The following is a 26,012-nucleotide window of genomic DNA, read 5'->3' on the forward strand; positions in this document are numbered from 1 at the left end:
GTCTGTTCTGTTTATGAAAACCGATGGACAGAAATATAAACTGTCGCCCATAGAAATCGATCGGAATCCACGATTCGCATTGTCGGCGCGTGACAGCCAATCGGTTGCTATGGGAACAGCCTTCCTTTTCCTTTACTTCAGGCTTCAAAAATCATTCTCAGTTCTGTTCTATTTTATATCATCACGTGACATAAATTGCTGAACCCGTATGTTACAGTTTGCTGAGCTCAGATCCCGCCATTCCAAGCAAATGGCTGCCATGGGATTGCAAGATATTGCTCAAAATGATAAAGGGTCAAGTCCCTTAAGGGTAGAAGTGGGGGCCCTTCTTGTAGACCCAGGGGCCCGTTGATGGGCTCAAGATGGGAAATATATGACACGGTAGACGTGGTCTTTTCAGAGATAATATGTTGAGTGTATAGAGGAACTATGGACCACTCAGGGCCGTGTTTTTGTTTGTTGACGTGCATGAAAAAAAAATGCACTTGCCAATATATGGGCATTTCACTGGCCCCAGAGCACTTTTGCACTGCACTGGGCAGAGCAGATGGAAGTCGTTGCAAGTCCCAGCGAGTCCTCCTCACCCGTGTCCTAGCAAAGCATGCTGAGACTTGTTCCTGAGCTAAAATGACTCATTGGACCTTGATCCATCACAAACTCAGCCCTCTAAAACCTAGAAGGGAATGCTGTCATTTGTAGTCACACTGAACCATTAAACACAACATGATGTGTATTTAATTTTTTTAAACTGCATGAAATTGCCAACTGGTGGAACAAACATATAGAGAAAACATAAAGACAATTATGAAAACCATAGCGGTGTTTGTTTTAAATGACAGCTCCTCATTAAAAGTGGCCTTCTAGCTGACCCCTGACTGGTTTCGTACGAAACTTCACCCTGTCAAAACGTGTTTAAACAACCACTTCAATTAATTCAACGTCTGCTTCTAATTCTGTCCATTACCAATCCCTATTGGCGACACTTTTTCTACTGTCTTTGCTAAAGACCATCTTAGCATAGCAATGGGTCCTGACACACATTACCTGCGGCCACATTAAGAAGGTGAAAACAAGTGAAATGACAATGGGAATTCCGCCTTAAACTAACAAAGACTGAGGGGCAAAGAAAACTGGCCCTGCATATCCCTGTAAATGGGAATGAGTGAAGTCTGTGATGTTGTGTATGCAATTGCACGTTACAAGGATGCTACACTACACATATAAATATTCAGGCATCAGCCATGCACATAAGGGCAGGTAGGGTGTCAGTGTACATAGTACAGTTCTTTAGCATGGCGACTTCCCAATAAAGACTGATAACCAGAAGCCAAGTGCCATTTGTGCAGACTGTGCAGCTACACAAAGGCCCTCGGGGACTTGGGGGCCAATTCATACTAGAAGGGTGCAAGGACCCCTTCCACTGTCTTGTAGACTTGGACACAGCCCACTTCAATCCAGCTGTCAATCATTGTGCAGTGAATAAATAATTTTAGTTATATGGGGGCATATACATTACACAGGGGCCACTTGGTCATTCTCTATTGATAATAAAAGCAACAGTGCAATAGCTTTCAGCATCGCTTATGACAATGGGATGGCTATAAGGTCATGCAGGGGTCTACAATGATGAAGATCATGGACGCATTTGATGCTCATACGACCAAATGCCAATTTTTCCTTATGCACGGAGAAAGGGGCAGGTCAGGAAAAGACCCTCAGGGGGTAAAAATGAGGATGTGCAGATGGCTTACAGCACATTCACTTGCGCATGTATTTGTGTGCTTTTAGAGCCCATGCCCTATCCTTTTCTTTTCTATGTGTCTGTTAAGACATGTTGAGTGTGTGTACATTTGACAGTTACTGACACAAAGTTTGTTCAACTTATCGCTACCTTTCCAAATGGCCCAGTTATGCCAGCTCCAAAGAAGCCGCTGAAGCGGCTGGCGGCCCGGTTCTTCCACGTGTCGTTGCCGTTGTTGGGCAGAGAACCGCTGATGTTCTGGAGAGATTCTTGAACAGGGATAGTTGCATCCCCGAGGAATTCAGTCATGTTCTTCCTTCTTCTGCCAGGAGCCTAAAAACAAAGAGAGCATACAGACCAGGTTACTATCCATATAGATCACTTCACCTTCATATGGTACTTTCTGCTAATCCGTCATTCTCAGCTTTGTAGATCAGAGAACTTTCAGCATAGATTTGAGTCAAGACAGCCCAAAACTTCCAGCACCAGACAAGGTTAGTTAGAATCATTAGTGTTAGGTTAGTGTTAAGGTCAGGCTAAGCTTATGATTGATGGGGGTTAAGTGTTAGGTTGCCCTTAAAGGCAAGCGTTAGGGTAAGATTAAGGGCTAGGTTAGGTAAGGGGTCAGGGCTCAGTGCCTAAAGCCCATGCTGAGAACTTCTAGTGCTTTGTTCTTGGTGATAAAAGCCAACATACAATGCTTACGGTTGTATACAGTATAGCCAGTGGTTCAGTACTTAGTGAGGCAACATGGCGATGGACACAATGGCACGGTGGATAGCAATTTAGCATTACTATCTTACAGTGCTGACGTGCTGGGTTTGATCCCCATCAAGGAACCATTTCCATGGAGTTTGTAAGCACTCCCCATCTCTGTATTGGCTTCATATCAAAAATATACCAACTGACTTCAGCACAAACTGGCCCTGGTTGTCAAAGAGGTGCTACGTTGCAGATACACTCTGGGGCAGGGACAGATTTCGATGGATCAATGTTTTTTTTTGCAAATCTGGGAATGTGTCAACACTACATAATTTTTATTTGTTATTCTTTATTTTGCAGATTGTAAGATCTCATGAGCCCTTCTAACCCTTTTGTATGGAATTGTATTGTAACTGTACTGTCTCCTCATATTTTGTAAAGTGCTGTGCAAATGGTTGGCGCTATATAAATCCTGTATAATAATAATTTATATAGTAGCAATATATAGTAGCAACACATACAAAGATGATCATGATATAAAGCTAATGATATAAGCCTAATAAACATACAAGATGATCATGATATAAGGCTAATACACATACGAAGATGATCATGGTATAAGGCTAATACACATACAAACATGATCATGGTATAAGGCTAATACACATACAAACATGATCATGGTATAAAGCTAATGATATAAGCCTAATACACATACGAAGATGGTCATGGTATAAGGCTAATACACATACGAACATGATCATGGTATAAGGTTAATACACATACGGAGATGATCATGGTATAAGCCTAATACACATACGTAGATGATCATGGTATAAAGCTAATGATGTAAGCCTAATACACATAAAAGGATGATCATGGTATAAGGCTAATGATTTAGGGCTAATATGCATACAAAAATGATCATGATATACAACTATCCAACAGGCATTAGCCTGGGCTCGGCAGAAGTGTTGCCACGCTCTCGTATCAACAATCGTTCTACCGAGACAAACAGGTCCCTCTACCGAGAAAATTGTGCGCTTGGATAATACTCATGTGATGGCGCCAGGAAAACAATGGAACAGTTCTTCCAGGTGCAATAAATGAACATGTCTAGTTTGTCCAAACATCTGACGATGGAAAAAAAGACCAGCAAAAAGGTTGGTTGTAACTCAAAAGAGACAAATCCCCATCCCCGGGTAGAGTTTTCCTGGTGCAAAAATGGCTTTGCTAAAAATATACAGAAAAGACCAAATCCACATTAAACAAAAGATGGGCAAGTATTGATATGGATGATTTGGAAGGATTTTGAGTTCCTCGCCCCAGTACACAACCAAATCTGTGTTTTCAGACACCGGTCGAGACTGGACAAATCTTCTGCTGACAAAAGATGCAACTCCCAATCTCTCCACTTACAGGTCTCCATAGCTGTCTAATCCCCGCTCCTTCTATTCTAAAGGGTTTATAAACACTCCAGGTCCTTCCTGGAATCTACAGATTTGTGTAATTGCAGTCCGCTCCTTAGACAATGGCTGGGCTGCGCTATTGTGTAAACTTATAGACGTCCTTTAAAAAGCATGCTCCAAAACAACAGACTGGGCACTTGGTAAGCAGAAGTGAATTTTACTGCTTATTAACGTGGATGGACTTGGACTAAAGCTGGCCATGCACTGGTAGTTGTGCGTATGAACGTTCATGAGAAAAATCTCGTCAGAATATTCCATAATGCCATCAGAGACTTGACAAGATGGTTGAAAACATCTTGGATTTGGCCCCATTACCAATAAAAAAGTTAAACAAATGTTACAGCTGGGCAAATGCACTACCACCACTAGATGGCGCTTCTAATGGTGGTAGTGGAGTGCGAACGGCATTCGCCCAGCCATATGCTGGATGAAAGATTTATAAATCAGCCCCCATGTCTTTTATATTGGTATAACCGTAGTACCATTCCTGGAAAATTGTGGGGATGCTTTCCCTGATATAGACTTAAAGCCGTGTGTTTCATGTGTTGCTTACAGTAGCAACTTGTCTACTGACTCCTGCCATAGGGGACATTCTATGGGACATGAGGTGGAGGCTGTGGGATGATATGTCTAATAGGGAACTTGGAAACCAGGTAATATTAGGTATACATAAATACTTGAATAATAGAGAAACCTACAAATATAAACTAAATAATGAAACAATACAAAAACAGTGAATGCTGAAAAATTATAAAATTATACAAGTTAGATGATATCACCTGAAAAACACAACATGGCATTCTAATGGTAAAATAACATGGAAATCTGAGTGTTGAGTGCTACAGAGCTTGTGTAAGCGCACTTCAAATTGCTCAGGTGCGAATGGAGGCTAACAGACGAGCTTTATCATATTCATAGCTGCCAACAATTTACCATTGTTTGTGATGATCATATATTGAGGGGACGTGGCACAATAATGGGAATAAACAGAGATATTCTCCAACATGAAGGGATGTCAGATGGATTCCATGGCAAGCATGCCACCAGTGGCCTTGCAAACCAAAAGGAATAACATTGAGGGTCATGGGGGTGATATCATCACCCCATTTTAGACCTGGATTCCTTCCCCCAATCTTAAAGTGCAATTCTACCCAAAGCTGAAGCATCGGAGTCCAAGGATTCTCATAGTTAGAGCTCTGCACTTGAGTTCCCAGCTCTGCCCATGTGTCATGACTTGTAGACTCCCCATGCCATCAAATAAATGAGAGTCCATAAATTCTGGAAGGTTAAGTAAGTCATGTTAATGGGATACTGAAAAGCATAGAGTCAAGTGGGTGATCCAATCCATTGATAAATCACATATCAGTTGTGGATGGACTGACCCTGTATGAACACATAAGAGAGACGGACACACAGGAGTGCACGGGGACCACACTCACCTCTGCTGGAATAGACACTGTCCTGGGAATGGCATAAATAGCATTATGTGTCATGAAAAGCCTGCAGCATGCAGCGACGCCAGCCCTCGAATGATTCTGCCTGCATCGTCTCCTGCACAATTAATATCAAATCCTTCACGCCCAAGCTGAGCAGCGGATACACACACATGAAAGTCTTGTGTCAATACTCCTCAAAAAGTCAATAGTCAATAAAGCAGATTGCATAGCTGACATGGGTATTAGTGATGTCATGGCAATTGCATTCCTGTGTTTTCCTTTTTCTCCCTCTCTAATTTGACTCTGTATCTTTAAGAAAAGCTGGCAGGGTGTATTTGCATGGATGGGGTGGGGAGTGGAGTGGTGCAGCTGCTGTTCTGCAATGTATTCCACATTCATAGGAAGAAGCTTTTCACTGTCTGCTAATGAGTGTGACTGCCATTCTAGTTAACCCCTTCCTGGGCTCAGAGCTACACCGCTGATGATGGCAGAATGGACAATGCTAACCCAACTGGTTGCTACAGGTAGTGACATTAAGGGCTCATGCACATGGCTGCCGGGGTCGTACAACATAAAATTTAGGTATACGGGCAGCAACAGGTGCTGCCACAGACGTATGCAGTATGTCCATGCTCATGCACGTTTTTATTCAAGTACAAACATATACCTGCATACAGCCATTGATTTCTAAGGACAGGTGCATACAGCACCGTTGGCTCGCGAGCTGGGAAATACGGCCACATTTTACATTGTGCAGCCCCCAGCAGCCATATGCATGAGTCCTAAAGCATATCTAAACCCAAAAACAAAAATGTTATATTCAGCAGCTCACATGTCCTCGGGGCTCATTCACACCAGCCGTGTTGAGCTGCATTGATTAACGCAGGTTCAAGGCAAGCGCACTGGAGGAAAAAAGTTCTCTATGTGCCACGTTCACACCATACAGGTGCATTGCATGATAATGCAGACACACAAAAATGTGCTACGGTCACAATGTACTGCTGTGCATAGGGTTCAATTACATCTTTTTAACAAATAAAGATTAAAAGAATAAACTGATATACATTGTAACAACACAACCATTACATGTGACTGCTGGTGTGAGCCGGCCCTTAGATGTGGCGGTATTTGCAATCGGGCCCTTAGATGTGATGGCATGTGCGATTGGGCCCTTAGATGTGGTGGCATGTACGATCGGGCCCTTAGATGTGATGGCATGTACAATCGGGCCCTTAGATGTGGTGGCATGTACGATCGGGCCCTTAGATGTGGGTGCTGCATTATTTTTCTTGTTTCTTTTATTTCCACCTGCTGATTTTGCCATTTGTTTTAAGTGATGAAGTGTGTGAGGCCCTGTACTTTTATCAGTACACTTTGGCATTAAGTGAACGCATATGCTACCACAACGCATGGCAACACATGCTCATTGCTGAGTTGGGTTACCATTCATTTCAGATGGCATCCCAATGCACTAAGGTAACGCAATGCACTGAGTCATATAACACGATGCTGTGGTCACTTGTAAACAAATCCAAGAACTGCACAGGCACAAGCATTTACATGGTCGTGTCATCTCTGAGCCAGCATCTCAGTCCAGGAAGTAGATGATTACCTTGGATGATACCTGAACAAAGATGGTGCCACCCTTCTGCGAATAGCAGATGAAGGCATTGTCAGGGGAGGGTGAGAGGTAATACATATCTGAAATTTGGTAGAATTTGAGTAGCCTCACCACTCCAGACTCATTTTATACTACCTCTTGCTGCAGGTGCACCGGGTGCAGGCTGTAGGAGCTCTACCTCACTCTCTGTATGCCAGATATGGAAAGTAAAAGGCTATACGCCAATCACATCACATCCTCTCAAAAAACGTTATTCAAACAACCGTGCACATCATGTGGTCCCACCTGAGAACCAACTCTCTCTGACCCATTTTACTCCTATGGGCTTAGTTGTACAGAAGTGACGCAAGTGACGTGCGCCCTTCACTGAAAGTGTTACACTCACACATTTCTTACCATGCATGCACTTATTATAAAATATATATGTGATGCTACATCCAACTGCAACATTATATCAGAAAAAGCAAAGCTGAACTGCTAACCTATCTGGGATATAATAAAAATCTTAATTAGCTGAGGACCATAAACAAGAAAGTAGCATGCACCCCAAATTACACAGGTGTGACATGCCTGGTACAAAGGTACCCATGAGCGGAGCCCATTCTGTATCTGTAGGTCCTACATCCTTATTACAGCCTGGATTTACAAGCAGCAGAAGTATATTGAAGACAATAGACTTACCGGGCGGCCTGAACTCACAACAAGCTGGTGACCGAATTCCGCAGCAACTCACAACATTCCAAGGAGCTTCACGCTTCTAGGTTGACTCGCAGCCATCGAATAAACACAAACAGTCGCTATTCAGCCCATGTTTGCTCAAACAAACATGATGTAACCCAAGCTAGACAATTTATTGCACCTTCTTACACATCTACCAGTAAAAATAAACTGGCTTGACATACAAACAAGGAGCTGTTGTCACATCCGCTTCTAAGGCATTTGCATTCAGCCCGTTGATTGGCAGTATTTATTTGCTGAGTAATAATGGTAGACATTAGTTCCATTTTCCATGTCTGCTTTATTGGGAATACACATATTCACGCCTTTATATTGTGCCGCCGTTGGCGCCTGTGCAAAATGTTTGAACAGGTGTCGCTTGGGTCAACTAATCGAATTTAATCTTTCATTACCCTGAAAAATGAAACGGCCAATCTGGACAATTCGGGCACTTTGGCTCCATTTTTATAACCAAGTTTTTAATAAACTGGCCATATTCTGTTTTACTACTTTGGTTTGAAAAATGGGCATTATAACCTGGCTGGTTCAGGCAGAACCCTATTTTCGCTTTGCACTAGTATTCCTGAAGCAGAACTCCAGGAATGGATATCTAAATTGGCCCAGCTTGGCTCAAAGTAAACAACGTGGATGAGGGAATTTTCACTGTCAGGTTCTTGACTTCATCAACCACTGGTACAGATGAATACCCTAACAGTGCCTGCATCTAACTGGATGAACATTTTCGGACAGGCTACATTGACAAAAGTTGATGGAAAAAATTGACTTTTGTTAAGTGTAGAGCGCAAACTTTTGGCTAATAAGGCAGGCAGCATGGCGGAAATTCAAGCAGTGTATCACCAGCTGTCACCGGAACAGGTGTCCTCTTTGGACCATTTACTCTGTATTGCTGTCCCAGTGACAACCTAAACTTTTGGACATTCCTTCATTTCCAGTCCCAGTGACAGTGCCCACCATAGCAAATAGAGAGAACATGGAGACATGGGGTTCTTAGCCATCACCATGCTTTCCAAAAATAAAAACGTTTTGACCGTAGGTACAATTAAACATTGCGATTGGATAATGCCCATCTGGTGTTTATGGTTAGCCAAATTTAGCCAGCTCTAGATATATTATATAGTTACATAGTAAGCTTAAAACAAGGCACAAGTCCATCGAGTTCAACCAATCATCCATCAAATTCAACCAATAATCCATCAAGTTTCACATCTACCAGTAAAAATAAACTGGCTTGACACACAAACAAGGAGCAGTTGTCACATCCCCATCGAAGGCATTTGCATTCAACCTGGTGATTGGCAGTATTTATTTGCTGAGTAATAATGGTAGACAGTATTTCCATTTTGCATGTCTGCTTCATTGGGAATACATTGAGTTCAACCAAACATTCCATTGAGTTCAACCAAACATTCCATTGAGATCAACCAATAAGCCATTGAGTTCAACCAATAATCTATTGAGTTCAACCAATAAATATTCTTCTAAATAAATATTTAACAACAATTGGAGACTTCTATTCTATTCAATTTAAGTACTATTGCAACAAAAACAAACTCAGAGAAAAATAAATACAACTCGATGTATAAACAACATCAGTATATACAAAACAGAACAAGCGAAATGAAAGAAAAACACAAAATGAATAAAATAAATATACAGTTATATAACAAACTAGGTTTTTCAGTTTTCAAAAGCAAAACCAGAACTACAACAGAACTTAATTGCAGAACCTCCTTAGTCTTTGCTCTGAAGGCAGCAGCATGGAAGCCCAATCCTACATAGACCCGCCATCCTTAAGCCAAATGTGACCCACACAAAAAGCAGCACAAGATACTTAGCTCAATCAGCCTTATACATTCATTAGCAATAAATCCCTAACAGAGTTATTCACAAAAAAGTGAAGAGTTTGGAGAAGGGAGAAGTGAACAATCTAGGCCAAAAAAAGCTGTTTTGGAAAAATTCTCCAATTCAGCTCACTGTGCAGTTCAGCTATGTTGTCCTAGATTGTTCCCTTCTCCTGCCTTCTCCAAACTCTTTAGTGAATAAGCCTGTAAAAGTTTTAAAAAATAATGGCTCTCTGTGGTGTAAACTTACACACTAGGGGTTAACCCCTCATGACCGCCCAGTGCGCTAAGTGTGTTGCGACTGATTGTTACTACACCCTACCTGTGTAGCTTACTCCATAGACAGCCATTTGTTCCATTTAGTGATCGATTGTTGCTGCATGTTTTTTTTTAGTCCTGCGAATAAGCTACTAAAACTCTCCTGTGTGTCTCGAGCCAAACTCACATCTCCAGGCAAATATTTACCTTTAAATCGTCCGTTGTCATTAAGACTTCATCTATCACGGAAAGGTGATCCCAGCTCTTCCATCCCGAAAGCCTACCCATCGCTTTGTCAGGTTCGATAGACTTTTCCTTCATCTCATCCGTCTAAACAAAAATACCAGTTCAACAGTTTTGAAATAAAAACTGCACAAGAAAAAGAAAAAAAAAAAACGACTTAAACTCGGCACTCAGAGTCTGTGTACTTGTGTCATGTCACTAGAGAAGGACACTGATGTTATGCAAGAGCTGGGCACATTTGTTGGGAGGTGTAGTCCGGAGAGGAGGTGTTATAGTCAGGGGGGAGCGGCCAGTCAATCTGTCTTGCCTATCACCATTCAGACAGGGAGATTTCATCAACTCATCAGTGGCCAGCAGAGATCAAAGCCGGTCTGTGTGAGCTGTCAGTCTGGCTTGTTTTAGCCTCCACTCTGGCCAGACTTTACATAATGAACATACTTCACACCTCACCCCCCTTTGGCTGTAGATACCGACAAGTCATTTTGTGGCCACCTCGCTATGCAGATCCATTAGAAAGATTAAGTGGAAAATGAAAACGAGATGGAAGAGAATACGCAATGAGGGCTCATGCGCACAGGCGCAAAAAAAAACCGCTGCGTTCAGATTCAACGCAGCAGTATTGTATTCTATGGGTCCATGCACACCGCTGTGTGGGGCTCCGTGAATGTACGTTGCGTTCAGCTGTAGAAAAATCTGCGGTCAGTATTTCTGCGCAATTTACACCTGTGCGCAGGGGACTGAAAACTAAGTGAGAGGTATGAAAGAATTTGACGGAAGTGAACATTTACATGTCTAAGGGCTCATTCACACCGTTTAGGCTGTGCTGGAGTTTTTCTTCAGCACAGCCCGAACGCAAGACAAGACATTTTGCCTTTTCATGGACAGTGACAGCTCATACCACTGCGTTCTGGTGGTGTGTGCTTAAAAACAGTACGGCACACTGCACTTTTTTTTAAGTGTACCGCAGTGAGACGCAGTATGAGTGCATCACACCGTGGTGAGCCCGATGAATGAAATGTCACTTGTGGCATTTCAATAAAGTTCTAACAAAAAAAAGAAACTGCACGATACGGTTCAATTGAGCGCATCACCACTGTACAGGCAGAAGCACACCAGCAGCCGTGCGATTAAGGAATCACAAGCCCTAAACGTGTGTAAACAGAAGTTCTTGGAGGACCATCGCATGCGTTTTTCATGCAGGATCTTTCTGCCAGCAATATCCTGCTTAGATATCAGTATTTTATTACACACTATCAGGCCTTATGCACATGGGCACATAGGCTCATGGGACGCACATGGTAAATTGTGGACGTATTTCTGCGCTCACGTATAGCCACCCATAGTAATGAATGGCTGTAGGCAGCTGTACACGTGTTACGCCGCTACTTGTGCAAACCCGAGCATGCATAAAGCCGTCCGCCCCTAGGTGCAGACTAGCTGCAACTGGGATTGTACCTCTGTACGCATGTGCAGTTTACGCAAGTAGCGGTGTAAACCCGTGTACAGCCCACTACAGACATTCATTATTATTGGCAGCTGTATGCTGGAGCTGAATATCCCAGGGGTGGAAATACACCCCCAATTTACAGTATATGGTCTCACGCATTTATCAATAGTAAGGGAGGAGATCGGGGTGTGCTGGAGATCTTTGCTTATGGATAATAACAATATATTGATATGTTATAAATGGCGGGCTGTCCACTCACATATTACCTTATTACTATCTAAGTGCGACCTGCAAGAAAACTATTGTGATCTCTTATGTATTTACGTCATGAGGTTTTGCCAATCTACTCCATTTACATTTCACCTGCTTGCTCTATCCAGAAAGTGAAATGAACCTTTGTGGAATTTTGTGGATTGCTGGTGAACATGATGCCCCCAATTAGTACCCGCAATGCCAACGATCATGAATGGCCATGCAGGAAGTGAACAACAATGCCACACAATGCCCTCTTGTCGTTGTCAATTGAAATGAATCCCTTTAATGTTATCAGTCAGAGCAGATCTATGGTTTCCTGCATGTGTATGAAGATAATTGTCCTGTCATCTCACTGAATGACCCTTCACACCTCTAATGATGACTTATTGTGGTCTTCTCTGAATAGGCTGTGTTGTTGGATGTATTATTTTTACAACGTCCCAAACTCAATCTCTAACTTTTCCTCTGCTGCTTTGCATCACAAACTGGTTCGCTTTAGCATTACATTATCATATAATGTGTAGAATGTAGAATGAAACGCACAAAGTACATTTTGCTAGAAATAAATGAAAGAGGACCATTCATGGAAGTACCAAACCCTGAAAATACAAAGCCTTGATAAACATTAAAGTGACACTAAACTCTGGAGTTATATGTACAATGTAAAATACATTCAAGTACCTTAATTATTAACAGAAATGTATCTTATTTGTGTATCACTCGGCTATAGAACCTCCAATCATCTCTGAATTGGTGCGGACACTGTCCTTCCTTCTGGAGGGTGACTACTTTTGCTCCCCATGGTCCCTGTGTGTGTTGTAAAGTAGCCAACGGTACAAGCTTGCTCCTGTGATGGACTACAATCTCAATACAAATTAGTAAACTAAGCATGAGATTGTAGTTCATCCCGGGAGGGAGCTTGGAGCGGTGACTACTTTACAACACACACAGGGACCATGGGGAACAAAAGTAGCCCCCCTCAAGAAGAAAGGACAGTGTCAGCTCCAATTCAGAGATGATTTAAGGATCTATAGCCGAGTGATGCACGAATAAGATACATTTGAGTTAATAGTTAGGGTGCTTGAATGTATTTTTAAAAATGTACTCCTAAGTTTAGTGTCACTTTAAGGGTACATGTCTGAGGCCGTACAATGTAAAATTCAGATGTATTTAACTGCCTGGGTGCCACAGGTGCTGCGTACGGCCGCCCGCTGTATGTGACTTTGTATTGGGATATTCTCTTTGTGCAGCCACATGTAGCCATTCATTTCTATGGGCGGGAAATGCTACCACAGCTGCTGCAGGTATTGGATACTTCAGAGTGTGTCAAATACATGACCACGTGTAGTGATTGTACCGCTGGCTCATGTGTCCTATAGTGACGGGTTTGATGCTTGTTTGGCTTTGGCTTAATCAGCAGCCCAAAGTGCGTCTTTACTTGTTAGAGGGGCTATCACATTGGGAAGCCCACTTTTCTTATTAAATATGGCAAATATTAAATAAATCAAGTCAAGTAGGTTTCTTTTCTGTTTTTTAATGGCACCGTAGAGAAACAACATTTTAAAACTCATAATATACTTGTTGTCACTAATCACACATATTCACAGCTCGCCAGAGAACTGAACGCGCAGCAGCCTGCCATAAATTCCCATATGGCTCGCATTAGTGTTATTATAATTAATAAGCAATATTCTCCCAGCTACCGCTAGTTTCAATGAAACAGATGGCTTGTTACTAATGCAGTTTAGCTTTGTGTACTCCGAGACTCTGACAAGGCTTTGTCGCCCTTTCCACGGCCCTCAAATCGTTTTCTTATCCAAATTTTTCACATCATCGCTTGGAAGACAAAAGCTTTTGCTTTCAGACAGCTGCGGAGAGAATGTGCTACAGAGGAACGGCGTTATTATAATCAGGAGTATAGAAAATAAGGGATTGTTCTGCAGGTCTGAGATGCATTCAGTTAAATGCAAGTGAAGGTTTAAAAGGACAGCAAGCAAATTACAAGCTGCTTTATGTAAATTAGAATTTAAAGGGAAATTCCAACCAGACGGGCACACTGAGCTGAAACGCAATAGAGCAACTGTTTTACGTGCAAAAAAAAAAAAAAAGGCTGTAGAGTAATAACTCCTGAGCTTTACCCCCGTCTGCTGGCCTTTGTAGCTGCATGATATTAGTAAGCGACTAGTGCTTTCCAAAGCCAACAGTTCTGCAGTCTTGGTGCCACGTCCGCACCTCCTGACTGCTTTCTGGACTACTAGTAAAGATCACCACATTGTTTATACCCAGAGTTCTTTCCCTTCTAAAAGGCCACTTAAGTACTTCCACTGACCCTTCATCATTTTATAGAACAGGCAATTTGCCTGCCTTTAGGGACATGCAGTGAGGTCAGTGGCAATGAGGTACCCCTTGGCCAGCCCCCGGCCCAGGCCCGGTCATCGAACTATGTGTTTATTTGCCTGTGGGGTGTAGTAGAGGGAGGGTGTCCCTCACTTGCTCATCACTGATGAGGCATGTAGATGGATGCCATCAGTGTTTTTTTTTTTTTTTATTGGACAGCTTGGACCAACGGCGCTTTGCTATTGCTCCAAACCATCCACATAGGTCAAGCCTCTGACTCCAAGCCAGAGGCTTGCTGTAGCTCTGACCTCACTGTGTTAGGTTACACACAGCAGTGGGGAAGCCCATCCTATACGTCTCTGCCTGCCTTCAACTTCCAACTACTACGTAGCAGCTCAACATAAATCAGACTTAAGGTAATTTCTCTAGTTGAGCAAAAAGAATTACTTTTTGAAGGGACACAAATTCAGGTCAGAAAGAGGTCAACTGAGGGTCCAATGCACCTATCAACAAATTCTGAATGACATCAGAAGCATCTCACACTGATGTGAAACTGATGCCATTGACAAGGCCAACATTCGTCAACATGGTCCCTAAAGCTGGCCATACACTCAATTCCACTAAGAGCGTGCATGGGAAATCTCCCCTACCGGTCCGTTGTATTTTGACAATGATAGGTGTGCCACCTTCAGAATACCCAGGCAGCGATGGCTGAGATTTTCTGGACTGGCTCCTTTGGCATAAGTTGATTGGAAAAAAATCAACTTTTGTCAAATTGGGTTCCCCCAAGGAGGCCACACACTGCCCTGCTGACTCGGCCGAAATTCAACCAGCGTATGGCCAACCTAAGTCTGACCTAAAGTCAAAAACTACCTGATCCAGGTGAATGACTCAGAATGTACTGAAGCCAAAGACAGAAATACCGTCTTGAGGTAGATTTACTGTATTATATTACAAAAAAGGTCAACATCAAAGAATGTTTATAGGAAAAAGTTCACTATGAAAAGCAAATTACTTTTTGGTTTATGAGTGATAAATAAGGCCCCTTTCACACGGCAGTCTGATCTGGTCAGTTTTTCAGGTGGACCTGATCAGAAGCTCAGTGTTAGTCTATGGACAGTCAGATGTAAATGGACATGTGTCTATTTACATCCAATTACCTCTGAGTCCATCTAGGTTCCAAAACAGTGGTCTTGAACGGGACAAATCAGAGATAATTGGACATATTTCTGCTTACATCCAACTGGTCATAGACCTAAAATTGTTCTTTCCTCCACCTTAACTGAACAAACACCGATCTCACAGAAGTGTCACCCATTCCAAACTGCTTCGATCAGTGGGGAAATTTTGCAGAGAATGTCCCCAAATTCTCTGCAAAAAACAAGAAATTGCAGCAACATTTGGAAGATTTAAATATCCCAGGGACAAGTCTTCAAAGCCCTAATCTGTCCACGGACAAGTATTTGTTAAGGGCACATATGTCTTTCTATAAGAAAATACATAGGCATACTTGATAGCTGTTGAATAAATTAGTTGTGTTTCCATATGGGAAATATAGGTATAGATTATTTGTTTCAACATCTGCAATACACTGACCATGAAAAAACCCAAACACAAAGCGAATTCCAGGTGCGATAGCAAAAGAACAAAAAACATCAGAAAATACCAAAACGTCAGACAGATTTCAGCATTATGAGATAATCTTGCGTGGACCGTGTCGGCTGGTCTTGCCCGCTAATGGACGCTGTGGTGCATCTGTGTTTTGATGCTGTCTAGCCTAGCCCTATAGTTTTCATGCTGTTATGTATACAAACATGGGGACACTTAAGAAGAGTTGCACAGGTCACTGGGCATGGAATGTGCCCGCTACAAAGACTCAATTTCTCAAAAATAAACTGTCCTGGTTTTGTAGAAACACCTTCAGGAAATATAAACAAGGAATATGAAACTCTTCAAACAGAGTCCAAGCAATGTTCAGAAGTCAAGGTTCTGTGTTTGTATTGTTTCATATTCTGCAAGAAATAATGTAGAGTTGCCGTTAATTAGTTCTCCAATGTATATGAAAGGAGAGAAAGAGAGAGAGAGAGAGAGAGAGAGAGAGGAGAGAAGAGACTGAGAGGGAATAGAAAAAAGAGAGAAAGAAAAGATCTCTGAATATAAACATGTTACTGAGAGGTATGGAAAGCCGCTTTTGCTGACCTCCTTTTGGAAATACTAGTTGCCTGGCTGTCTATGGCTTCAGTATGTTCTAGGCCTCAGATCTGGAACAGGTATACAGTCAGTGAAAATCTTGCACATGCATCTGGTTTTGCTCATAGAGCTTTGCCGGGTTCTGCGCCTCTGGGTGGACGTGAGCAAAACCACGCGCATGCGCAAATCGCTAAGCACGAACTCTGGCTCTGGCTTCCTGACAGTACCATTTACCTTTAACAATTCTTTATCCTTTCTTTTCAGAGGCTGAAAACTCACCTATAATGCAAATTAACTCATCTCCAAGGCCAGATACCCCGAATAATCTGATATCCACCCTACCTTAAGAACATTGGAGATCAGCTGGAGTTTTTGAGACCACCCCCAGGACTGACATCGATGCCGAGCTGTGGTTGAGGGGTGGCTGAACACAGCTAATTTGTTTTCTTTCACATGTAAATGACTGTTAGAGGTATGGGGATCCTACAAGCAATAAGTAAATTACGAAACACTAACATTATCTTAAGCAAACAGTACAAACAAAAAGTGCTTAGTTAAAGATCTTTTTTAAAACTCTTGAGATGCTCAAGGGCCACATGTCCAGACAAAACACCAGTTAGTCATTCTTTCCATACTGCTTCAACTCGGGCAAGCTTGATTTCCATTTTAAATTGAATTACCAGGAATAAGACTCCAGACTCCTGTTTTGCATGCTTGACAAGTGATGAGAACTAGAGTTAGAGACAGCCAACGGAGCCTACATTGAACACCAAGAAAAGTAACAGGGGCCTGCAACATGTCTGTGAAGGGGCAAAGTTCCTGGAGTCGGTCTCCTGTCTTCCATAGGTCAGGTAGAGGACTTTACTGCTCCATAAACGTACTTTGGTTACTGCAACGTGTTTTAGATATCCTTTCCTATACTGTAAAGCAATCACATTTATGACTGCTCATACACAGCACACTGTCTCCATAATCATGCAAATACAAAGCACTCTAGGGACGTCTTTACGCAGAAGGTATTTGCTTGTGTTATTTTCATCACAGTCCAACAAATAAGGGGTTTAATGTTTATTTTAGGATAGTGAGCAGAGTCATGCTAATCATTCCTTCATGCCCCTGGGCTAGTTGTTCATCTAGAATCCCTTGTTTACAACACAGATACAGCCTGACTGGAAAATTAAAGTGATAGTTATATAGTCACATAGTTAGTCTGGTTGAAATGCAAGAGATCTACTGAGTTTAGCCAAAAGACAAACATACATTAAAAAAGTTTGCATCCTCAGAACCCTAAACCATCAAAGGAAGATAAAAAATTGCCCTTAAAGCGTGATCCCATTTGTTCTAACGGGGAAACATTTTCTTCCTGATCCATAAAGGAAATTGGATACTCCTGGGATCAACAGTCTACAGTGTTCTTTTGTTTTACATATTAAAAGTCAGTTATGTTTTGTGCCTAGAGCTACACTTCATGGACTCCAAAGACATGCTGGAAGGTTAATTTGCTCCTGACTAAATTGGCCCTTGTATGTATGCGTGTGTGATAGGGACCCTAGATTGTAAGCTCCCTGAGAGCAGGGACTGATGTGAATGTGTACTGTGTAAAAGCTATGCGTAAAATTGTTGGCGCTATATAATACCGGTAATAAATAAATAATCAAAGATCAGTCAACACTTCACCGTCACACCTATATGAGCTTGTTGGACATGTATTTCAAAAACATGGGCAGTAGTATGAAGATGACCCCACTTTGTGGCTTCACTTTTCTGGAAAGGCTTTCTGTGTGTCTGTGGCACTTTTTGCTCTTTCAACCAAAAGCTCATTTATAAGGTCAGTTCTGATGTTTGATGAGAAGACCTTACTCTCAAGTATTGTTCCAGTTCCTCCAAAAGGTGTTCAGTAGGGTTGAGGTCAGGGCTTTGTGCAGGCTATTCAAGTTCTTCCACACCAAACTCATCAAACCATGTCCTAATGGAGCTGGCTTCGTGCATAGGGGCAAAGTCATACTGCAACAGAAAAGGGTTTTCCCCAAAATGTTGCCACAAGGTTGGTAACTATTATTATTATTAATAGTTAAATGTCAATGTACTGCATGCTTTAGCCTTTAGTACTTCTCACTTCAAACACCAAAACTCAATAATTTGGAGGGTCCACGTGCTTTTGACCAAATTGTCGAGCTCCTGTAGTCAATTCCACATTGATGCAGCGCTTACCGAAGATAGGCAGATACTATACTATATTTTTAGGGATAACTTCTTTGGGTTCACCTGAAAATGGTTGGATTTTTTCCCATGCTATTCCACAGATTTCACATACTAGCTTGTAGGTTCTCAGTATGAAAGACAGTGTAGTCAGTATCCTTTCTGCCAAGATCAGCCAGGTCAGTGGCCGTGTCAGGCAGAAGGATGCCATCCTGTTTTTTATTACAGATGCCTTCTGGGGTCATGTGACTTTCAGACACTCTGATACAAGGCCCAACATTTGTTTAGCAACCTTCAGGCTACAATACTGTACTGAATCATTGTAATTTCATGTCACTTTTTATCCACCCTAGTGTATCCTGTGCATAGATTAGACCTTAGGTAACACAAAAAGCAAACGAGATTCTAGATATGGACCAAATGTTTGCTAGTAAATTAACTTAATTATTGGCTGAACAGATAACCCTCGACCTTTAAGGCCTTGTAAAAGTCATTACAGGGCAATTGGGGCTAACTAAGACCTGTACTCAAATGTTAACATAAAGATATGTTTACATACTTGGTGGGATGCCATAAGATACAGAAAGGCTTGACGCGTACGTCAAGGCACAATAACAGAAACATATCTCATTCATCTCTGGAATACAAGCACATTTGACATGTTTTATCTCTTTAAACATGCTGCAAGTACAAAAAAAACTTGTGTGCCCACAAATAGAGTGTGCTCCTGGGGACGGAGGGTTGTCTGTGCTTTTAGGTCAGTTGACAACTGTGTCAGCTTTTAACTGTGTAGAAGCAAAGCTAATCTTTTTTGATTGTTTTGTGATATAGAGGCTCCTAATATAGGGGGGGCTCCTGCAGTAAACCAAGGAACCAGCTGTCAACGCTGTGCATCTTCCTATCACTGCACATGAGGTCCTTGACCATCTCAAGGTAGGATGCACTTTGTGGGCAGTTGGTACCTACTGACGTAGGGTATGCCAATAGTACAGTACATACTTTTTTTTCTGGACAGGTAAATACTTCACCCCTTCTATCATGTCAGCCATACACATGGCCATTTCTAATACAACCATACGTGAATGAAGGCAACCTGTCATTAATTAATTCAATTATCTGTTAATCTCCGATTTGCTTTATCATGCATTGATTGATTTAATCATTAAACACGCTTGATTAATGATTACAATTGCTGATTATCTGATTACAGCAAGTGTGGGTCATTGAACTTTAAGTTCTATCTTACAATGCTGCATGGAGCCTTTCACTTGTTGTGGGACTATAGAACGCAGAATAGCCAGAACCACAGAGCCTAGAATGGCAAGAAATACGGAGCCCAACATGGGCAGAACCATAGAGCTCCAAATCGCCAGAACCATAAAGCCCAGAATGGCCAGAACTACAGAGCCCAGAATGGTAAAAACTACAAAGCCCAATAAGGCCAGAAGTACAGAGTCCAGAATGGGCAGAGCTACATAGCCCAACATGGGCAGAACCATAGAGCTTAGCATTGTTAGAACTACAGAGCCCAGAGCGGCCAGAACCTGCTGAGATTCTTGAGTTTGGGTTTCCCTTGGTTAGTGATCTGTCCCAGCATTCTTTGCAAGTAGCACAGGACCTCAGAGTGCTGAGTATTTACTGTCTTATTTGCAGGGAGCCCCCTTTTTAAAAAGAAAAAAACCTGTAAAGGATACCATTTCATTTAAAATGGATCTGACTCTACTATGTCTACTGGAACCAAATGGAGCCTGCAAAGATTGGGCATGTAGGGCCTAACTAGACAGAACTCAGAAGCACTGCCAAACATTGGCTGATAACTTATCAATATAAATGCTCCTTGTAGGCTGAGTCATGGAAAATATTGTGGCAGTGGGGTGATAGGAGCAATAACTTGCAGATTTCTCACATACACGCCTTGCCAAATCAAAGATATTATTCCATCAATCTAATTTGCCTGAATTTCACCATCAAGGAAATGTATCTTGAGAAGTATTGCAATATACTTGAGAGTAGTGCAACATACTCAGACAACCTCAGCTGTAAAAGTGAGAAAAGAGAGTGATAGATCTCTGTCAAGATTTTATTACTGTGTCATGGCTCGGGAAGATTTACTGGGCCAACAAAGGAAGTCAAATCTCCCTAAATGAGGCACAGACAGACAGCGCTCCCCCCTTTTTTCTGCTGCGTTGGTGCAATGCGGTGCCATTTATTATGCACTGCATCTCAACACACCTTGCAGTGGAAGTGCATTGCGTTGTCATATAATAATGCATGCACCATTTTTTGGCAGCACACAGCATGTTAGTGTGCTGCAACGTTCATCTGTTGCAAGGTGTGTTGGGGTGCCTTTAAAAATAAAATGGCACTGCATCCTACAATGCATTTAACATGCAACGCCATAACATCACATTGTGCTACTGCCTGGAAGACAGGAGGTGACCTCAATACATCTTATGCCCAGATCAGCCAATCAAGGCGAGGCCAGGGGGTGACCCCCCTGCATATCCAGATCCCAGCCTAGGAGTTCTTCCCTTATTATTTGAAAGGTTACACCAATATCCCTGGGCAGGGTGGCCTGAGTCTGCAAGGCGGCACTACTGACAAATCAGAGCATTTGGCTCCCTCCACTCACAGCATGACCAATGAAAAATAAGCTTTAGTGGCCAGTGGGGTAAGCTACTGTATCACTGAAGGTTGGGGGATAGGTTGCCAAACTGATGGGGTCAGGTGCAGGAAAGCTGGCTGTATCCCTTATTGGTGGCCGTGCAGATAGCTATAAAAACCTGAGGTTTTCAACTCTTTTCCATTACAGCCTCAGTGATGGTTTCACAAACACCTAGTGTATTCCCCCGAAGGAATATATATAAAGGATGTTCACAGCAATGCCTTCTGTGTCACCAGAACAGGAAGTGGTGAAAATCCCCCCAAAGTCAACAATGCAATAAAAACATGACAAACAATTTAACCCGTTTCCACTTTAGCCATATTGGATGGTTTCACTTTAATACAAAAAAAATTACCCCAAGGATCAGACCATCTTAGAGAGCACTGCCCAATAATACTGAAATATCAACTTTAGGAAAAGCCAAAACGTTTTGTTGTTTAGTTTTGGATGGCATGTAGAAGTATTAAAGTGTAAAGGAAAACCACATTAACTGTTCAGTAGAGTGTACATGGTTAGAATTTTGAACGAACAAAATCGTATTCGGAATGTTTGTTCGAATCTTTAAAGGGGTCAAATCAACGATCAATTTCGACCAGAGTACCGTAAAATATGAAGGGTAATGTTGGAAAATTTTGCTTGAATGATCGAATTTCTAAGAGTGAATGTGGTTTTTGTTCAGAAACCCCATGCATTCCAAAATCGAATGTTATATATAAATGAACATTAAACAAAATTTAGAAAGACATCAGTATAGAACGTTACGACAGGATTTTTCATACGAATGTTTGTGCAAAAATCTAACCGTGTATACCCTACTTTAGAATTGTGTTTGTTAGAGAAAAGTTTTCCTTCCAGCTCCTTTGATTTTTTTGGTCACTATGGTAGAAAACGACCATTGATTTGACCCCATTAACTGTTAATGAAATTCTACCTATTGGATAGCCAGCTTGAGAGTTGATTTCCCCTCACTTTAAAGACTGTTGGTTCTCCAGGACAGAAATTGAAGGAAAATAAGAGAAGTTTTAATTATTTGTGACTCTATCCAAAACTTAAAAAAGAATAAAGTTCTGATTTTTAGATATTCTTTAAATTAAAAAAAAACTGCTGATACACCTGACCTTTGACACACCTTATACAGTATTCACCACTTGTGTACACAGATTTCTCTTATAGCCAACTTAATAACAAGTCAGACTATTAAGAGATTATTAAAATAGCTGTGCGTGATCTCATGCAAAACTGTCATTACAGAGCAGATTACAGACACATTGACCTATTTTCCTATACCTCAGAGTTCTTGTCTGTCGCTTTTTCCGCTGAAGAATTCTTCTTTTGGGGATCATTTGGCAGGTTTTCCTTTTGTACCCTGTTCTCGGTTTTCTTCTTGGCAGAAGTCTGAGAGCTAATGTTCTTGTCTCTTGCTTTTTCTGCGGAAGAATCCTTCTTTTGAGGATCATTTGGCACGATTTGTACGATGTTCGAGGTTTTCTTTTTGGCAGAAGTTTGTGAACTAAACAGCTGAATTCTGGCTGCCACCAGACCGGCCGCCACCACCAGCTCCACATTATTGCCGGTGGCGGAAACTGGGAAATATCCGAGAGCCGTGATGTTCTTCAGATGGACCTCTCCAGGAAAGATGTAGGGCTTGTCTTCTTGAATGTTCCAGGTCTTAGTCCTCAGGCTTTTCATCGCACCCTCTGGACCATCTCTTGAGCAATATGAAAACCCATCGAAAGGACCATCCTTGTCTCCAAAACCTGGGACCTAGCTAGTTAAATCTAGACTTCGAAAAGGAAAACAAAATCTCTGCTATTCCCGGGAGGCTTATTGAAGCGACTTCTGTCTCTCTTCCTGCCTGCTGCTTGGTGATGTGATCTAGTACTTAATACAATGACGAAGATTTCAAGGGCATGATTCACCTTTGATACTATTAGCGGAGTGAAAAAAATGTTTCAAACAGACATGCAGGAAATGCGAGTCGAGAATGCTTATGTGTTATGATTGTTTGCTCCATGGAAACCTGAAAACATCTGATTATTGGCGTACAGATAACCTTGATTGCTACTTTTCTTGAGAAACGCAATGGCAGAAATATTGGATAATATTGCAGGTAGTAGACAGGTTTACTGTGTTCGGATGGGTGGAATCAGCTCTGTGCAAACAGCACGCCTGACTTAATTCAGCAAGCATTTTGTTTGTATACAGTATTTGTATCTCTCTCTCTCTCTCTCCATCTCTTTCTCTATATATATATATATATACATACATACATATATATATATATATTTATACACACTCACATATATACATACACACGCACACACACACACATAATGACAGTGCCTCCGAGCAAATGTAAATTCTTAAATTCACTACAGATTTCAGTGTTCTTTTCATTATTTTTATTTTTTTTTACATTGCAAAATCTTCCCTAAAGGAGTCCCTGAATTTGCATTCTCTATGAAGTCTAAGATTAAGGTGGAACTAAAGTCAGTTTCTTAACAAGTGCTGACAGGCAGGTTTTTTTTTAATGGCAGACTGTGTACCTTTTTCCTATCATAGATGTCTCTACCTGCATGTTAGCACTTTTTTCCTGTAAGAGTACACTGGGCCGCGCATGTACATCTGGGTGCACAGTCTCAGCAGGAACTCGGCCAATCAAGATGGCCAAAGACTGTAAATCTGGAAGAAGACCAGGGGAAGTTTGGCACAGATATCGCTGCACTGGAGGGGGGTTGATTTGCTAGACAAGTGTGCCATAGTGCGCTTTGCGTATTGGCACATTATGGCAAAAAGCTTCTGAGGGTCCAAAATGTTTTTGTTTTTTTTCTGGCAGTTTAAAGTGAAACTTCAACACATATTTAAAATAAAACTCCCAGGTTTACGATTTATATATGCTGCACCGCAAAGCACAGCATCACTGACGCTTGAGTTTGTACAGCACTGTCCAACTGGGCAGCAGTAAAAACGCAGATCAACTGTCTGTTTTTATTGCCCCCCCGACTGCACGTGTGAACAAGTCCTTAGACACAGGTCTGCCCCTATAATGAGGCTGCCTGAAGCGATTGCCTCAGGCGGCATCTCATTGGGTTACGTGAGCCCCCTTTCTGGCCAGAGCTCTTAGCAACCTATGATGCAATGGCTGGTGTCCCACCCAGATCCTGGTAACCAGTGAAGTCAGTGAGCTGGATCGGACAGAGCCAGAGGTACCAGCAGCAACCCTCCCCTCTAACCCATGCACCCCCCCCTCCAAGTCCTTAGGCACAGGTTCGCCCCTATAATGAGGCGACTGCCTCAGACGGCATCTCATTGGATCACGTGCTGCCCCCATTCTGGCAAGAGCATCCCAGATTGCTAAGAGCTCTTAACAACCTGTGATGCTCTGGCTGGTGTCCCACCCAGATCATGGCAACCAGTAAAGTCAATGAGCTGGATTGGACACAGCTAGAGGTACCTGCAGCAACCCATCCCTCTACCCCCCCCACCCGATAACATTCACAACCACAACAGTGCCCCCACCCCGGAACGTACATCACCATCACCAAGGTCATGTTCATCAACACCCGCCAACACCCTCCGCCTATGAGTCCAGTGACACCCATGCTTAGGCATAATATGTGATAAGATCAACGGCATATATTGTCATTGATGGTGACAGCAAAATTTGACTATAGAGCCAATAATTCATTGTCACTTCCGGGTTTTTGTTGTTGGTTGGGTTTAGATACATTTTAATACCAACATTCTTGATGTTTAAAAAACAAAGGATATTGTTCATGAAAAATACACAAAAGTTGCTTCTCACATAAATTACTTTGTTACACTGAACAAAAAAAAGAAATACTGAATCAGATGGGAATTCGTGTTTAAACATGAACCAGACTACACTAAATTCACTGCAACCAGCTCCAGAAATAGAATGTTATTCCCCAGCTGAAACTACAACAAAAACATATCGCAAGAACATGATCACTGAGGGAATAGAAAGTTAACATTAATGTCATATTTAATAGTTGGTTGATTTACAATACACACAGGAAAGTAATTATATTAAGAACGACCATTTATGACCTGACCGCGTCCAAGGTGAAAAATCGTTTTGGGCAGAGTATAAATAATTTATCAGCTATTCAAAATAATCCTTTGTATCCTTATTGATCCTACATGTCCTATGACACTCGCCTATACTGCTCCTTTACTATGGCAAAGTGATGTGATCTCTTGTTAGAAGAGCCCCCGTCGATACTTTCCTTGTTCTCCCCTGCCGATCCATTTTTTTGTTGCTGTCTTATCACAAGGTATATCTGTAAAAAATAAATCAAGGCAACTGGACTTGCTGTATTTTTCTTGAAGACATTTGGCTGGTCATCCGACTTTCTCAATTCAGAAAGCTAGTCGGATGACTAGCAAAAATGTCTTCAACAGAAATACAGCGAGTCCATATGCTTTGATTTATGTTTTACAGATCAACCATGACCTGGATGAATGAGAACCTTCAGGAGGCATCCCCATTAGGTAGCTGCACCCTCTGTATTTGGTCTGGTGACCATTGTTACACAAACGTGATGGGACATTCAACATTTTACAACTATCAACAGAACAAGAAGTAGTAAATGTATCAATGGGAACTACTGTTCTGGTGACAGCTGTCTAAGAGAGGAATTCTCCCCTCTTAGAGAGTTCCTCTTACTTCCTGTTGTGTTGCTGAGACAGGAAGTAAAGGGAAATTTGGCTAGTGGAAGACACAGTTCCGACAGAGCAACAGAGTGGTAGCATGGCAAAGGTGGTTATCAGCGGGTGGGGTGCGTGTTCTTTCTGAATGGACAAAGTAATTGATTATCTTTAAAGCAGAACTCCAGGTACACATTTT

General features: G+C 41.9%; 1 protein-coding gene across 3 annotated transcripts in view; it reads right to left on the minus strand.

Annotated features, from left to right (window-relative positions):
• Nucleotides 1-26,012, minus strand: part of PLEKHG5 (pleckstrin homology and RhoGEF domain containing G5) — a 200,517-nt gene that overhangs the window by 15,213 nt on the left and 159,292 nt on the right. Inside the window, exons 1-2 of one of the 3 annotated variants that reach the window (XM_018552695.1) lie at nt 10,014-10,127; nt 1,892-2,074 (exon numbers count right to left, since the gene is read on the minus strand). In XM_018552695.1, the coding sequence (XP_018408197.1) occupies nt 1,892-2,074; nt 10,014-10,127 (297 nt within the window). Of the gene's footprint in view, nt 1-1,891; nt 2,075-5,351; nt 5,623-10,013; nt 10,128-26,012 lie in introns of those variants that run through there. The other 2 variants (XM_018552702.1, XM_018552687.1) reach the window with 2 other exon arrangements.

The sequence above is a fragment of the Nanorana parkeri genome, unplaced genomic scaffold (genome assembly GCF_000935625.1).
Source record: "Nanorana parkeri isolate BGI_ZX_2015 unplaced genomic scaffold, ASM93562v1 scaffold5, whole genome shotgun sequence".
In the NCBI taxonomy this organism is placed as follows: domain Eukaryota; kingdom Metazoa; phylum Chordata; class Amphibia; order Anura; family Dicroglossidae; genus Nanorana; species Nanorana parkeri.